This window comes from Corvus cornix, chromosome 1 (assembly GCF_000738735.6).
Source record: "Corvus cornix cornix isolate S_Up_H32 chromosome 1, ASM73873v5, whole genome shotgun sequence".
Lineage (NCBI taxonomy): Eukaryota > Metazoa > Chordata > Aves > Passeriformes > Corvidae > Corvus > Corvus cornix.
In genome coordinates this window covers 60,770,371-60,787,116 of record NC_046332.1, presented here as the reverse complement: position 1 = coordinate 60,787,116, position 16,746 = coordinate 60,770,371, and the positions used below count along the sequence as shown (strand labels likewise).

The 16,746-nt window shown below is 40.8% G+C and overlaps 1 protein-coding gene across 4 annotated transcripts in view; it reads left to right on the top strand.

The window, feature by feature from the left end:
- Nucleotides 1–3,263, top strand: part of DIAPH3 (diaphanous related formin 3) — a 210,197-nt gene extending 206,934 nt beyond the window's left edge. For 3 of the 4 annotated variants that reach the window (XM_039568562.1, XM_039568574.1, XM_039568565.1), the window contains one exon: nucleotides 1,762–3,263. In XM_039568562.1, the coding sequence (XP_039424496.1) occupies nucleotides 1,762–2,018 (257 nt within the window). In that variant the 3' untranslated portion in view covers nucleotides 2,019–3,263. The remainder of the gene's footprint in view (nucleotides 1–1,761) is intronic. The other variant, XM_039568581.1, reaches the window with a different exon arrangement.
- Nucleotides 3,264–16,746: the final 13,483 nt, after the last annotated feature.

Below are 16,746 nucleotides of genomic sequence, written 5' to 3'. Positions count from 1 at the left end.
TCTGTCCTGTATACACTATGAGAAGCTGGGGATTTTACTGCTGGATTTTACTTTGATGCCTCAGTTCAAAACTGTTCCCCAAGTCTGTTATACAGTCTAGTTCACCACACCTAATTCATCCTCACATTTTGGGGTGAACTGCAAAGTAGTTAAAATTTGGTTGTTGGTACATTTGAGAAGCTTACTTTCAGTTCCTAATTTCTTTTTGACTTTTTAAAAATCCAGTAGCTATGCTTCATCTCTGATTATATGACAATACGTTTTCTTTTACTTAAAAGTGTTGATGTTTAAAACACCAAGTATTTTTCTTGCTGCCCCTAGATTGAATGTAAACAGAAAGGTCTGTGGTACAGCTGGTAGTTTGTATATTGACACAGGTAGAATGCTTTTATCAGCTTGCAAATATGTGTTCAGAATCAATAAGCATAAACATTTAAGCAGAATGGGGTATTTAAGAGTGCACATACCGGGGATATTTTAATTATATATGACGGGTTTATTACATGTAATTATAAAGATGTATTCATAACCAGTCTTTGGCCTCCTGTGATTCAGGAACACTGTGCTGCTGCATATTCAAGGTCAAATAATTTTCCATAGCGTAAAACAAAAATTACATTTTTCAGCTAAGTGTCAAATTTGTCTTAAGAAATTTTAATTAAGAATTGTTTATCTGATTCAGAAGATGATGGAAAGGAGGTATTTATTTTACTCCACTTCCCAAAAGGTGATCGTACTTACAAAATTTGCTGAGATTGTCCAAGGAAGTGTGTAAAATCCTCATCCATCACCGAGAGCCCCTGGTCAGGGAATGACAGTGCAGTAAATATCTTCAGCAGCTGCCTTTTAATGTACAAGCTGTTTTCGGTAGGAATTTTCAGCACTCACATAAAACACACTGTCATGAGTGACTGCCTGTGCTCCAAAGTCATTACTATTGGGATGATGGAACATCTTTCAGCGAATAACCAAAAAACTTTAAATGTCATGTCAAGTGTGTTGAAGGCATTTTCAAGCCTTGCTCAAGGTTACATGAATATTGAGTAGGCCTGTTTTTAAAAAGTTTGAGATCTATGAGAGGAGCCACTCATATGCTGGTTTGGAGAGCAGTCACTTGAGCTGGAAGGGGGGTGGGGAACAACAGAAAAAGAAATCTGTCTTAATACATGCCAAACCTGCAAAACTCCTGCCTGGATATTAACTGAGTGCAACTTTGTGTGACAGGCAATGCCAGTGATGTTTAGCAAAAAATAGTGAATGACACAATTTCTTGAAATTACTTAGCTGCCTAAAAGTTCACAAAGGAAAGAAAAGGTATTACAGTGGATAATTAAATTAAAATAGATTTTTAAGTACATTTTAAAATTTGAACAATTAAAAAATACGTAGGAAATGTAATTAACCAGGTCAAACCTTGGAAGATACTGAGAGGTGCTAGGTACTCTGTTTTCTCTTTGACTACACTAAGAAAGGAGGATCCTGTCAGGCTATATCCATGATTTTGTAAGAAATATGGATGTTAATCTAATGAAGACATGTAAACTCTGTTTCACTTCCAAAAGACCGAGTCCACTACTTTTGAAGTGATAATATATTTTGTCTTGCCTCCTTGGCAATCATTACTCCTTCTAGTATGTAGAAGGAGTACATACATCATCTGCATGTAAAATTTGTCTGATCAAGAGGTCTTTTTATGTTACAGAATATTGAAACTGAGTATTTTAATAGTGAAACGAAGTTTGTTTGATTTGTCTTCTGCAGAGAACCAGAAAGGACAGCCAGAGAAGCCGTGTTCGCACCACAGTATCAGTTTAAACTCGACAAGAAGCCCAGTCACCAAAGAAGTTACATATGATGTGGAAACAAGTTCTAAGGTGTTGAGCAAGGCTCTTGGGAGAAAGGAAGCCTGTCATGGAGAAGGCAGCAAAGAGAAGAAAATAGATCGTATCGGGTCCCCTTCTAAGGGAGAAGCCATTCCAGAAGTAGAAGCTCTCTTGGCAAGACTGCGAGCACTATAGAATAATCATATAAAAGATTAAATAATAGTTAAAAACAATAGCCTACACTACATCTTTAAAGAAACAGTAAATTTGTATTATTGATATTACATAGTTCTGAGTTCCTAACTTCTCTGTGGATGAATGATCTACTTCTAAACTTTGTTTGCAAGACTATACAAAACAATACTATAGTTTTGCATAACTGCAAGATGATTTTTTATTATATGTTTTTACTTAATAAGCATATGAAAAGTATCAGAAGAAAACAAACACTAAATTATTCCAAAGCACAATCCTTTTAGTGGACAGGCTGCTGACCACCTGTTTTGAGTGCTTCTGAAAATAGGAATATCTTTTGAATATTGTTAAATCATCATGCCTGGGAATAGGGTCAGTAAATAACAGAAAAGGTATTCTTATATTTGCTACTGTAATTTCTATATTTAGGAGATTAAAGCAACAAAAAGGTATCATTATAGTGTCTTTTACAATTACAGTAATATACAGTATCAGCCATATTCCAGTTTGAGCTCATCAAAGAGCACCAAAGCTTGCTGAATTATAGATGTATTTACCAAATGATAATCCATGAACAGTAAACAAAAAATCTATGCAAATAATATACTTTATGTGTAATTAATATATCACTGCTTTTAATGTTATTATGATTATTATATCAAAATAATATATACAATTGCTTTGATTGCAAGGTTTTGCAACTGTGTCTTTAGTGGGAGAAAATGTCTTCACAGTTATTTACCAGTGAAATTTTTGATCTTTTCACGTGTGAATTAATATGTTTCTATAAAAGGAACATGTAATGGAGAAAGAGTTTTTCAATTGGTTTTTCACAAACTCATTTTCCAGTAGCCCATAAAGTCTTACTTGCTGGCACAACAGGAGTCTTGCATGTGATTGCATCTCTTTTATCCCCTGTCACTGTACAGCGTTGCGTGCTCGCGATCTTATTTATTAATTGCACATCAGAAAGAGTTGCTACCAATGTTACCAAGTAGGAAGCTACTGTTAGTATCTTTGCTCCATTATTTAAAGCTTCCTTATTATGAGAGTGCATTAAGAATCTAATATCTTTCTTCTAAATTACTTTATTTTTCTTTACAAAATGCTGAGAAATATGTCTTTCAATAAGAGTCAGTTACATGAAACCAGTGTTTCAATGCTCCAGTGCTTTTTATATCCTTGTTTAAGTTGCCTTTGTACCTCGTGCACTAAACATTAATAAAGTTAATTAGAACTTGAAAACTGGGCCTGTTTATACACACAGCATAGGGGGGTTTTCAGCCATCATGGGAATAAATCTCATGTTTCTGGGACTGTTGTAGCTGTCATTGTACACTGATTACATTTCCTGCCTTACCTGAAAAAAAGAGGTATAAACAGAAGTCAGGGAAGGATTCAGAGCAGTCCTGTCAGACAGACATTTCTTCAGCTCCCCTTGCAAACAATGGGCACAGCTGTCATACAGAGGCACCTTTGGTAACTTGAAATATATCTCGAATGGATAACTCAAAATACAGTGACTGATAGTTGTTCCACTAAGGTCTTCTGCAGTATTAAGCCTTACTATCCCTATTTACAGGGTGCAGTAAAAATTGCTATCTGAAAAGTCCAATATTATTGACTACATAAAATGACATTTCAAACACAAAGAAAATGCCTGTTCAAGGGGAGGATGTTAGCAGTTCACTGAATCTCTGCAGTTGCTGGGGATGTACTAAAATAAAAGTAGAGAGCTATCTCTTTAATATCAGGAGGATGACCTACCAAGGGTAGGGGGAAATACAACTTATTTTCATGAACACTATAAACTTGTTCATTTGAATTAGTGGGTGATACTCCACCACAGAAAACTGACAGTTCAGGACACTACAGCATAGCTGATCAAGCAAAGAAAAGTTACAAAACTATCTACTGAATTTTGCAATGAACAAATGCTGCTAGAAGCCTAGCATCTCCTGATTTTAAAATAAATATTTATCTTTAAAATTACAGAATTTAAGCTACTTCTTTTTGCAGTTTGGGAAGCCTTTAGAAATGTATTTCAGGGCTTTTAGTCCTTCTAAGGTATTGTGTTTCTGAATTAATCCTTTCAAGCAGCCATCAAGTTAATTTGCAGAGGATTTTTTTCTGTAGCGAGGTGAATAAAAAGCTGTGCAACTTCTTAGAATCCAAGTAACTATAGTATCCAGTTTTTTTCCTCCTTCTGTGCTTTGTACCATCGTAACTTAATCTACTCAGAGTTAAAGTACATGGTCCAGTTGAAGTACACAGTAAGTTTTCTTTCTACATTTTATCTTTCTTTAATTTCCATTAGACACAAACAAATATACAGAACATTTTTGATATGAAAAATGCTTGCATTGCCTAATGAGTTCAAGGAAAAATAGCTTTGAAAGTATTACAGCTGTATTTATTTTTATGGTTTTATGTTTTTATTAAAGTATAAAACTTAGATTGTAAATTATATAGAGTAAACTGCTTTAATAAAATTTTAAAATTAATTCATTTATTCAGTTTAAAATTTAAGGTTAATTCAATCTCAAAATACTTTGGGTAGACCTTTAATGGTAAGTGCTAGTCATTTTTAGTAAGCCGTTTTTAGCAAGTTTCTAGTCTACTCCTACAACTGAGCAATTGAGCCATGAACCACTTGTGTTAGATATAGACAAAGGTTTCATATACTGTGCCACACCTTCTCTGTAATTCACACCTGAAAATTAAATCCTTATAAAAAGAGCTTCCTGATTTCTTCAAACATGACTGTTCAGATAAAAGCATTTGAAGTAATCTTGCAAGCCACATTCCACTGCTCCTTCCCTACCTGAGCAGCAGACAGAAGGCACAAACATCCATGACTTGCCAGTACAACTGTAAAGATCTAACACATCTTTTTGATTCTTCACATGCATTTTGGATGACTTTTCACGCAGTAAAAGAATTTTGATTACTACATGAATTTTTACTTCCTGTAGACACCGTAGTGTTCATGGTGGTGGTCTAAATTTGTACGTAATATTCTAATGTTTTGACCTTAGCAAGGCAGGAATGTTTGGAGCAGTCTCTTCAAGCTGCATGCAGCCAAGCGTGACACCTGACTCGCGGGCTGTAGGTAATACCCCAGTGTGTGTAAGCCCAGGAGGAAAAGTGGAGGAAGTGCCTACATTACAAAAGTCCAAGAGCGCCAGGATGTGGTGACTGGCATGAGATGTGATGCTGCTCTGGATCGGGCACTTCGTTAAAGAAGCACGGACCAGCAACCTGAAAAAAACTACTTCTTTTTAGTTCCCAATTAATATGGCAACACTCATGCTTAGGAGATTGAAAGGACCACATGTAGGAAAAAATATCTCAGATGCAGCTGTTACAAACAGTTTTTCTCCAACACACAGTTTTCCCTCCTACAACCATTCCTCAGCCTGGTCCATTCAAAGTCACGCTCTCCAGAACTGCATGAGTTAGTGCTGACCAGCTTGAGGTGCTGCAGCCCTTCAGGCTTTTATAATAAAAGCTGAAAAAGACAACATTTACTGCTAACATTTTTCCACATCCATTTCTAATGAGCAGGACCAAATTATAATTTTTACACTTATCTTTCCAAGCCTCACAATACTCAGTAACTATAAAACAACTGGGCAACAAACAGGGGTCAATAAACCCCAAGCTATGGCACCTAAAACATTATAATAAGCAAGCAGGGTCAAGTGAAAGAGCTCAGCAAAAAAGCAATTACACGACAACATTGTTTTCTCCAGAACAAAACAAAGCATTACTACACCATTTTCTAATTTTTTTTAATGTGATGTGTGGGTTTTACACAACGGAACTGCAGCAGAAAAATAAGTTTTCTTGAGTCTGAGGAACTGTTTCTCTAGTTTATGGAATAAAAAGAATTAGACAAATTGTAATTTTTCAATTTTTCAATCTAATTTTATGCCAAGATTCCTATATATAAGAAATTCTAAAATTACCGTCTGCTATTAAATTAACTATGACACCAACTAATGAACTTGGTTTACATTTTTTTTGACACATGAAACAAGTACATATTCTTCCTTTCCAAATACACTTTCTCCATTGCACTATTGTGTGTTTTAGCTGAAGTACAGTATTTAGAACAGGGCTCTACATCTCACTGTAAAAACATGTTTGATAAAGCATTCTGGTCACTCTGACAGCCGTGAAGAATAAACAAGAGGTTTTCAGACACAATTTTTCTCTCCCTCCCAGCTGCAGAGATAGCCATTAAGTTTCATATGTTAGCTGAGTACATTTAAACCCCTCTGTGCTTCTACTTCCATAATGCAGCTTTTTCTCTTCGTGATCCATGCGATGGCATACACTGAAGAATTGTTAAGGGAAATATTTTCTAGCAGCATACCAAAAAGACACCGAGCAGATGACTTGCATGCAACATCAGCCCTATATGCCATAGGAGGCATAACACTTGAAATGTAACCCACACAGGCAGATAAGGTATTTCATTCCACAGAAAGAAAATGGTTCCTTTCATCTAAATGAGCTTATTCCACTGCTGATACCAGAATTGTGTGTATTTTGGGAGGATAATGTACCCCTATTTTTAAATCTGTGTTACATTAGCCAGAAAAAGTAAACTATGGAAAGACAGAAGTGCAGAGAACTGGGAAGCAGAGTTGATTAATGTGCTGCCTGATTTCACTTCTGGGACCTGAAATTGCATCCAGTGCAGAATGAAGGAACTGGGGGGGAAAAGAACCCAGTCTCATCTAACATTTATAAAGGTTGTGAAGGAAATTATGGTGGGTGATCCAGAGCTGGTATGGCCACAGGTGTCTTGTCTTTTCAAAGGCATATATCAGAATATCCTCAGAATAGCAATGCTGTTGGGCTGTTAGTTCTCAAAGCCCTCAAATGAATAAAAGGAAGGGAAAGTCTGGCAGAGATAGATATAAGCTACCATAAAACCTGAGAATATTTTCATCTTAAATCCAAGCCCTGCTCCCCTTCACTTTGGTAGCTAAAAGAAAAGCATGAGGAGAGAGATGGGTCCACATGGTGGCCATACCTTCCCTGTGGCCATGCCAGACAATGCTGCTCTTGGCAGTTGCCCTGGCTGGCACAGCAAAGGCAGTGCAAATGCCACTCTGCCCTCCTGGTGTTTCAGGCTGTGGAAAGACACAGGAACCATGGCCAGCAAACATGGCCTCAAATCATAGGATAACCATAAAAAGTTCTAGAGCCACACATTAAGTATAATAACAAAGATAGTCTTCAAAATTATTCAGGTGTCAAAACAGCACCAGAATGTGCACATATTCCTTATGCCTCCTAAAGACAGCTATTACATCCACTCTCTGAGTCTGATGACTTCATGCAAGCTGCACAGAAGGAGCTTCAATCCTCAATTAAAGTTCTGCCCTTAATTGAAATTTTCAGTCCAAAGCAAGCCATATAAACTTCGCAGTCTATACTTGTTGGTTAAAAAAGAGGCTTTTGTAAAAGGTCTGTTTAATTTGTTGCATTTTAATGTGAGGGTTGTTGCACATAGTTGAAAACATGGACTGCAACATGACTCTTTCCATTAACTAAGACAGAAATGGCAATTATGCACTCTGTTGATCGAATTCCTTACTAAAGAAGGGTACTTTCTGCTAATGGATAGAAAAACAGAGCAGTCCAGTCAAACAAGTCACCTTGATAGTGGAATGCAAGACCCATCAATTTTACTCACAACTTCTTCAGTAATGAATCTCGGAGCACAACCCATCAGCACTGCTCCTGAAAGACAATCACTGAGGTAGAGGAACCACAAAAAGTGGTTTGAAATGAAAAATGGGATGAGAGATTTCCACCCCTTTAGAAGGGGAATTGATTATGACGAATTTATCTCTGAGGTGCCTGGGCACTGCATTAAAAATGCTTGGACAGGAAAAAATACAATCCTGCCATGTAGTCGGTGGCACTTTGCCTTTTTGTGCTGCAGCATCATGACAAGATAACCAGGGCCCTGTCTTCATCTCCATCCTGGAATCCACTGCCATTGTGGAGAATCAGAAGGAACAGTAACCGTAGCAGTATGAGAATTTTTTTCACTTGGGATGTAATGGGTTCCAACCTGCAAGCCCTCTCTGTAGGTACAAAAATGCTGTTAGTGAGGATCTTCTTGTTATTTTTCTAAGTCCGTGAGAGACTTTTTCTCTCTCACAGAAGAGGTAGCAGGGAATGTAAACAACCAAGCCACCTGCAACCTTGGAAAGTCTTGTTTATGGTATAGTAGAAAATATTTTGATAATGGATGTTTTAGGATTTTGGCCAATCACCCCCAAGGGGTGGCTGGTCCTTTGTCCAATTAGACAATGAAGAAAAAAGTCTATAAAAGAGTTTGTAAAATAATTAAATAAATCAATCTTGCTGCACAGTTCCTGCCTGCTGGATCTTCTCCTCCTCCTCCTCCCTATGGCTGCGGGACACGGTCATATACCGTAGGAACCAGGCCAGCGGTAATACCTCTCTACAGATTAATTGCTCAAGCCTCTGGATGACAGCGAAGAGCCAGCTTTCTGCCTGTCCCCCCAGCAGGGGACGTGGGGCACTCTTGTCCAGAAGGAACAGAATGAGCTCTCATTAACTTCTGCTCCAGAATACAATTTTCTATTCCTTGATTGCCAAATCACCAAGGAGGGATTAGATGTTTTTATTTTTCTCAGAAGGACTGCGCTACAGTAAATCTTTCCATTATCTAATAAACAGTTAAAATTCAATAGCACCTAGGCAGAGAATCAAAATCAGCAGGCAAGAACAAATTAAGTCCTTCATGAAAGAGGCTGTGCAGGATCATTTCTTCCATTTCCATCTCCAATATCTTTAATACTAAATACACAAACCTATATTAAAGTTAGAATTGCTTTTAATTAGATAAAACCAAGAAGATTCGGTGTTCATCTTATACCTTTTGCACTGATGCTTTGATTAGCACAGTTTCAGCACCTTGTATCAAATAATTAACCTGTCCCATTTTCCAACTCAGAAGTCCAATATATGAACACAGGTGTCCAAAACCTAATCCTGTGAGGTCCCTGGCACGTCCTCGCAAGTACTCGTCATTCTCAGACTGCATGAAATTACTCTGATCAAAGGGTGACTGTAGCCTTTCAGGATCACGCCCTAATGAATAAAATATACAAAGGTGACTTGAGGGAAATCCTCTCCAATGTGCTGACAAAGGTAAAATAAAATATTCCCCTTAGGACATTTTCCTGGCAGAACAACTTGACCCCTGTGTGTCTGGCCTTCAGAAAGAAATGGATAATGCTCTCACTAACTAACTCATTCACTGAACTTTTGGGCAATTTTTTGCCAAATGATTGGCATGTTCCACCATATATACAGCAGATACATCTCAGAGTGCCATTAAGTTTTAGATGAGTATATAATACATTTTTAACTTCAAGCCCCTTGCATGCAAACTGCACTGTTAAATTGCTGTGGTTTTTATTTCTAAATGCTGCCTATTTTCCAACCACGGATTTGGTTTTTTGCAAATCTCTCCCATGCTACACACCAAGCATTACCCCAGAAATTCAGCTTTGTCCTTGCCTGCTGATGAAATTTTACTATTATGTGGTAATTGCAGTGCCCTGAACTCTCATCCCCCTGCAAATTTTATGTTCCTCCAAGGAGAATGTGTCTTCTTAAAGTGATATTATGTCATCGGTACAAGGTGGCTCACTAAGCTTGCCTTTTGCCCCCTTGTTCTTAGACTTTAAAAGGAGACTGTAACAGTCTGATCCAGCACCTACTGAGAAGAAATCAAAGGCTCCTGTTGACTTCAGTGAGTGCTGGAGACAGCTCCTAAATAGCATGACTCAAAGTGCAACTCTAGCCTGGAGGCAGCTATACAGCTGATACTGTGGGGCTTTATTGTCTCATTGCTTCCAGCTCTAATCTGTGCAGTTTTTTAGTATAATTATAATTTTCTTGTTACCAGCCCAATAAATATCATGCTGGATAGGACAGTTGAATTGCTGCCTGAAATTTTAACCAGCAAAAATGATCCCATAATCAGATATTTTATGTCATGCAGGAGTCAGGATTGCGTACGGTTCTAATTTTCCTTAAATGAGCCATGATCATAAAGACCACTCAGCAGAAGACACATGGTCTGCAAGGCAGCGTTCCAGTCAGTGGCTGAACCAACTGGGGAACAAAGCTACAGGCAAGCAATTTTGAAGACCATGTCCTAGAACACATGGTCTCTGTGTTGGCTGTCATGTCACCCCACAAACTGTGCATGGGTGTATTGGCATAGGTGAAACCTGGTTTAGGGACAGATTAACAATTATATAATGTGGGCGATAGTGGGCCAATGCCTCAGCCCATGCTACGGCTCCTTGTAGAGTACTGTTATACTCAGAGACTTTGTGAACTTGAAATCCACAATCTGGTATTCTTATAAAAACAAAGTATGTTAGCACCACTTCTCCTGTCCATCCGAAACTAACTCAGGCAGGCGTTACTGACTGGTAACAGAAAATTTCCCTGCATCACTGAGATTAGACACCCTGGACAGAACCAACTCTTACCTTTAAGGTAGGTCACGTTAGTGCACGGCACAATGCACCTCACTGAGAGCCCCACCAAATTTGTGTGCAAGCAACAGCCACCACCAGTGGTTTCTGTCTTTGGTCACCACTACCAAGGGGAAGAGAGTTAATTGTGGTAAAGTTAAATTAACATGAAATGCCTGACTTGTCTCATTCACATTCTTTTGACAGTAGCATATGTTCCTGCTTTACACATGAAAGCTTAATTACAGCATTTCAGGTGGCAAACCAGTTAATTATATAAAAATGGGGCCCAGAAGTCTGTGATATGACACCTCTCCATGCTTCCCTGGGAGATGTCATAAACAAAAGAAGATGTTTATTGTTAGCAGCATCAGGCTGAGGGCTGCAAGGGAGCACTGCCACTGAAGCCTGGGGTCCCTGTGCACAATATGGCTATAATGGAGAGCAAAATGCGTTTTATACAAATTGCTCTTGCTAATAACAAAAGTGAAAGGAAAGCTCTTTTTTGCCTGGAACAATACACAATCTCTTGTGCAGGCTTCATATTGCCTCACTTCAGATGTTGCTGATGTAAAAATCCCCAACAGAGATTATCATTCATCTCGGCTTTTCTTTATCACTCATCACGGCTTTCCTCCTACACAGAACAAGCCAATCTGAACTCTTTCAACTGCCTATGCTGGGAAAAGAGAAGCCAGTCTGCAGCCATGTCTATTCCCTCCTTCAACTTGAAAGAGAGCCTGAGGGGACCAGTTTGGGTGTGGGCAGATGAATTTGAACATTTGCAAATGATTAGAGAAACCAGTGTGCTACCTAAATCTAGAGTAAAGGGAAGATAGAGCGCCTGCTCAGTCTCATGTCATGAACTCCATGTGCTTTATTCTTTCTTGCCAGGCTTGAAACAGCAGATGTCTCTCTCACACACAAAAGAAGGAGGTGAATCAAGTCCTCTTGGCAGAAAATTCTCCCCTTGAATGGTATTAGCACAAATTTTTTCCTTTTAGAACCTAACACAAGTACCCAGACAATTCTTTTCCCCGGGGGCCTTCTGTCTGCCTTTCAGTTGATGATATGCTGGATATACAGCCCAAAGGCTACCTAAGCATGATCCCATAGACTGTATGTTTTAGTCTGGACCTTAGCCCTGTGGTATTGCCTGTTGTCCCATGGATTTTCTGCTCAGTTTGGACCTTGATATTAAATTCCCACCTTTGACCCATCCACCAACAGTTACTCACTAAGCCTATGGCAAAACAATGATTCACTTAAAACCAACCCACCAGCAAAGCAGCAGGCACTGCAGGTAAAAAAACCCCAGCAGCATAAATTTGTAGCAATCACCTGAGAAGAAGGTGTTTTGTTTTGTTCTTCCTCCTGTGTGTTTCTGTGCTTTGCATCAGACTGTGCTGGTGCAACAGCTATTCATGGCCTATGGTATATTTGGAATCATCAACTTCCACAAATGTCTTGGCATTGCACTTGCATGCAGTCACCTGTTTTCCATCTCATATTCTGCAGCTATGAAAATTCTCTCTTAAAAATAATATATCTAAAATGTACAATGGAAGGCTTTATTTTCACCTCAGGCTCTTGATGACAAGAATAACTCCTTGAACTCCATCTTGCAGGTTTATAATATGACTCTAAGGTTTTTATAAAAGCAAAAAGAAGGTAAAACTTAAGTGTTACACGTGTTACACAGCAAAGGACTTGCTATCTGTGTTTTTAGAGACTTTATCTCAGAAAGCCCTGTGAACATAATAGGATAAATTACTTAAGCTTGCAAAAACAAGGACATCTCAGAAGGCTGACCTCCCAGTTTCACCTTTATCTCACCTAATTATATCAACATGCAGAACTGCATAATTCCCTGCTACAGTATTCCAAGATGCTTTGTAGATCATAGGCGCAGCAGCCCACTGAAAGCCTCTGGATTTACGGCAGATTTGCACTGTTTCAGGAAAGGCAGAGGGGGATTGTCTAGTGTCATGTTCCAAAAGGATGAAGAGTGCTACTTTTGCACAGAGGGCTTCTGAAAGGCACAGCTGCTATCAGATGGCAAAATACCTAGTGTTGATACGTTTGCTTCCTTTTTTTTTTTTGCAGTAATGGGAAAAGCAAAACACACAATCCTCCAAGACTGCTGCAGTCGTGGTGTCAAGACAAAAAGCAATAAGATTTTATTCCTAAGCAAAGATCGCTGCGTTACTGAAGGCAGAGAAACCATTATGCCAGCAGCTCACAAAAGAAATCATGAGATTTTCTAGAGGTAAATGAATACTGGTAAAGGAACATAGCAACAAAACCAAACCATTTCTGATCCCTGAAGGGGAATGCGGGGATTTACCTGTGTCTAGCAGTTGGAACTATGTGCTATGGAAACGATTCAGTCCTGTAAACATGTCTAGTACCCAGCTGATCTCTCTTTCTACTGTTTTTCCAGTCATGTAAACATCTCTTGTACACAGTGTCCTTTGGCAAGGAACTCAACTCTCTTACTCCCCCTTGGCATCTCCTTTTGTTTATTTTGAACCTGACTCCTACTGACACCGTGTGCTGGAGCTAATTCTCATGTTGCAGGTAGAACGCCAATCTCGCTGGCAGTTCAGGAAAAGCCGCACACTCCAAAGGCTCGGCAATTCATCATAATTTTCAGGAAGAAGCAAAAGAGCAGTGGTGGTGATTGCTGCCTCTTTCCTAAGGGCAACAGAGGACTGTATCTGTCAACCAGACATGGCATCCAGTGAAAGCTAACACCAACTGCTCCTGTGCTGCTCATCCGTATGGTATTAATAATACTGACAGGAATGACCATGGCAGAACAAAAGTGACTACAAGGAGTTGGAGTGTGGGTGGAAACTCTTGCATGTGACAATTGTTTCTAACAAGAATCATGTTTTGGGTAACAGTAGAAGCAGGCTTCTGGGGGTGGCACTGGAGTACTGGCTTCTCATCTGTGGGCTGTTGCTTAATGAGCAGATGGTAAGGATTAAGGTAACTTAATAAGTGTGTTTGTATTTAATAGAGGATAGTGAAAAGAGGGAAACCTATCCTGAAGGATGGCATCCGGCCCTGGGGTCGTCAGTACAGTGACCTGTTGGAGCGGGTCTAGAGTACAGCCATGGAGGCAAGCAGAGGGCAGGAACACCTCTCCTGAGAGGACAGCCTGAGAGCTGGGTCTGTTCAGCCTGGCGAAGAGAAGGCTGTGAGGAGGCCTTACTGCAGCCTTTCAGCACTTAAGGGGGGCTTATATAATGGAGAGAAACTTTTTAGCAGGGTCTGTTGCAGCAGGACAAAGAGTAATCATTTTAAATTGAAAGATTCGGTCTAGATACAAGGAAGAATTTATTTAATGAAAAGGGTGATGAAACACTGGACCTGATTTCTCAGAGATGGGGTAGACAGCCCATCCCAGGAAACATTCAAGATGAGGTGTGTCAGGGCTCTGAGTAACCTCATGCAGTGGAAGGTGTCCCTGCTCATTGCAGAGGGGTTAGAGCTGGATGAACTTTGAAGGTCCCTTCCAACCCAAACCGTTCTATGATTCTACAAACAAACTGTCCTAAAAGTGAGGGGAAATCCAGATATCCCATAGGGTCCATAGAGGAGGATGTTAAACTAGTCAGAGCAGTTCAGTTCCTGTATTCTACTGCAAGTACCTGGACAGGAGATGATGGAAAGGTAGATAGATGATCAAGTCCATTACTGAATCAGTGTAACACGTGGATGGATAATGCTTACCAGAAGAAGGAGAATAACAAAACAACATGTACGGTTTTGGGAGGGAGACTTCAATGAATTCAGATGTTTGCATGGTAAAATCATCTGTGATTCTGATCCAAAGTAAATAAGTGTTAAAGATAGCATTTCCTAAGAAAATATGCCACCAAAATGAAACAAACAAAACATGGGAATAGGTACCTATCTGTAGAGGAAAAGGTTATCAGATACAAATATGAGTGAGTTGGATTTGAGGGTCAGAAAGGTTTCACAATCAGACAAACATAACTCAGTTTCAAACAACAAAAAAAGAAAAACATTCAAAGACACAGAAGAAAAAATAAAGATGATAGCAAGAAAATGCTTTGTAAGAGCGCTGAGGTTACTACCAAGATTAAGAAAAGTGGTTGGTCTGATATGCAATGGAGAAAGAAAGCAATCAAGAGACAGCTTCATGTTGGGGTCCCTCCCGTGCCGTGTAGCCCTGGGAGAGGGGCCCTGAGGGCACAGACACGGGGCTTCCCTGTCCCTGCTCAGCCTCGTTCCCATTGGTTGGTTTGTGTTCCCTGCGCGGGCAGAAGGACCCTTGGTCCCGTGACTGGAACAGTTCCTGGGCAGAGCCCTGGCCATGCGGCTGGAGAAATAAACATCTCTGAAACATCTAGCAAGAATCTGTCTGTCCATATATATTTCCTTTCCACGGGACTCCTGGTTTGATATATGCGTGTTGCAGGATCCCCACTGCAACAAATGGTGGAGAATTGAGAGCAGAACGATCCCCGATCCCTAAGCGACTGATTTGTGTGAGTAAACCCTGAAAACTTTGGATTCCTCTTCTTGGTTTTGCTTTGCTATTCCATATCTAAACTATGGAGGAACCGTGGGAAGACTCTTGGCTCTCAGAGCCGCATATGGACATTTATCTTAAACTTAAAATGATTCTTGAACAACGATTTGTAAATTTTAGCTTGATTCAAGCTCAAAAAGAACTGAAACACTTCCTGGCATGGTTGTTTAAGAACTTTTTCTATGTTTCTTGGGATTTAATTCTTACGAAGGGCTTTTGGAAAACCGTTTGGACACAGTTAATACTGGAGTCAAAATATATGCCGATGGAAGAATATTTTCGTGAATATTATTTAGTTACCGAGACTGTTGAGCAATGTCAGCTGTGTCCTGGCGAAGGGAAGCCTGGCGCAGGGACCGTGCGGCCCAGGCCCCGTGCACCGAGCGCTCTGCGAGCAGCAGCGAGGCAGTTCCTGCGCGCGGGCGGAGCCACGCGAGCCGCAGTGTCGGCGGCGGAGCGAGGAGCGGCGGGACCCGGCGGTGCCCGCCCGGCCCAGCACAGCGCGTGGTGGAGCGAGCCCCGGGAACGCCCGGCCGAGAGGGGCGGCGCGCGGGCGGCGATGGCGGCGGTGGCGGTGGAGCGGAGCCGCGCCCAGCCGAGACGCGCGCTGGAGCAGGGCACGGGGGGGTCATCGCTCGGGGGCCCGGCCGAGACGTGGGTGCAGCGCCCGGCAGCGGCAGCGAAGCTGCGACCAGAGGAGGCGACGCACGGAGAACTGAGCGGCGCGGCCCGGCACGGCCCACGCAGCCTCGAACGCGACCCCGGGAAGAGCCCGCAGGCACCAGCAGCCCCGACAATTCCAACACGGGAGCGACCGAAGGAGAGAGCAAAGACGCAGCGAGACAGAAAACAGCAGCCACTCGGAAAAAGGAAAAGATCATAGTAACTAAGATCTTAGGGATAGTAAAATGGTATAATGTTAAGCAAAATTATGGTTTTATAACAAGGTGTGACAACCAGCAAGACATATTCGTGCATAGAACTGCTATTAAAAAGAATAACCCTGAAAAATACATCCCAAGCTTGGGAGATGGAGAGGTGGTGCAATTCAAAATTATACGAGGTAGAAAAGGGTTACAAGCATCGCAGGTCACTGGGCCTGATGGTGTTCCTGTAAAAGGCAGTATATATGCAAAAAATCGTAGTCATGTTAGACAATATCTCCATTGTAAGTCCCCCCTACAGTCTCCCTTTCCTAATCCCACCTTTCCCTTTTACCCTATGTCCTATTACCCCCAGTGTATTCCCAATCCGTTTTTTCACCTATGGTTTCCTTCACAAAACCATGCTTTTGCCAACTGTTTCCCCAAAAATCCCTTTCCAATGCCGAGTGGAGGATGAAAAGGGGGAGGGAAGAAGTTAAACCCTCTCCTGCCTCAGTTTCCCCACAAAGCATGCTCAGAGAATTCTGTCTCCCTTCTGTCAGCCCTAAGATGTTCCACAGAATCTGTTTGGACATTTAAAGACTCAGGAGGGTGGCTTGTTTTGTTTTGAAACTGTTCTTGTTATGTTTATCCAGTTGTTTTCATTCTCCTTTTATTAAAATAAAACGGGTGAGGTGTTGGGGTCCCTCCCCTGCCGTGTAGCCCTGGGAGAGGGGCCCTGAGGGCAC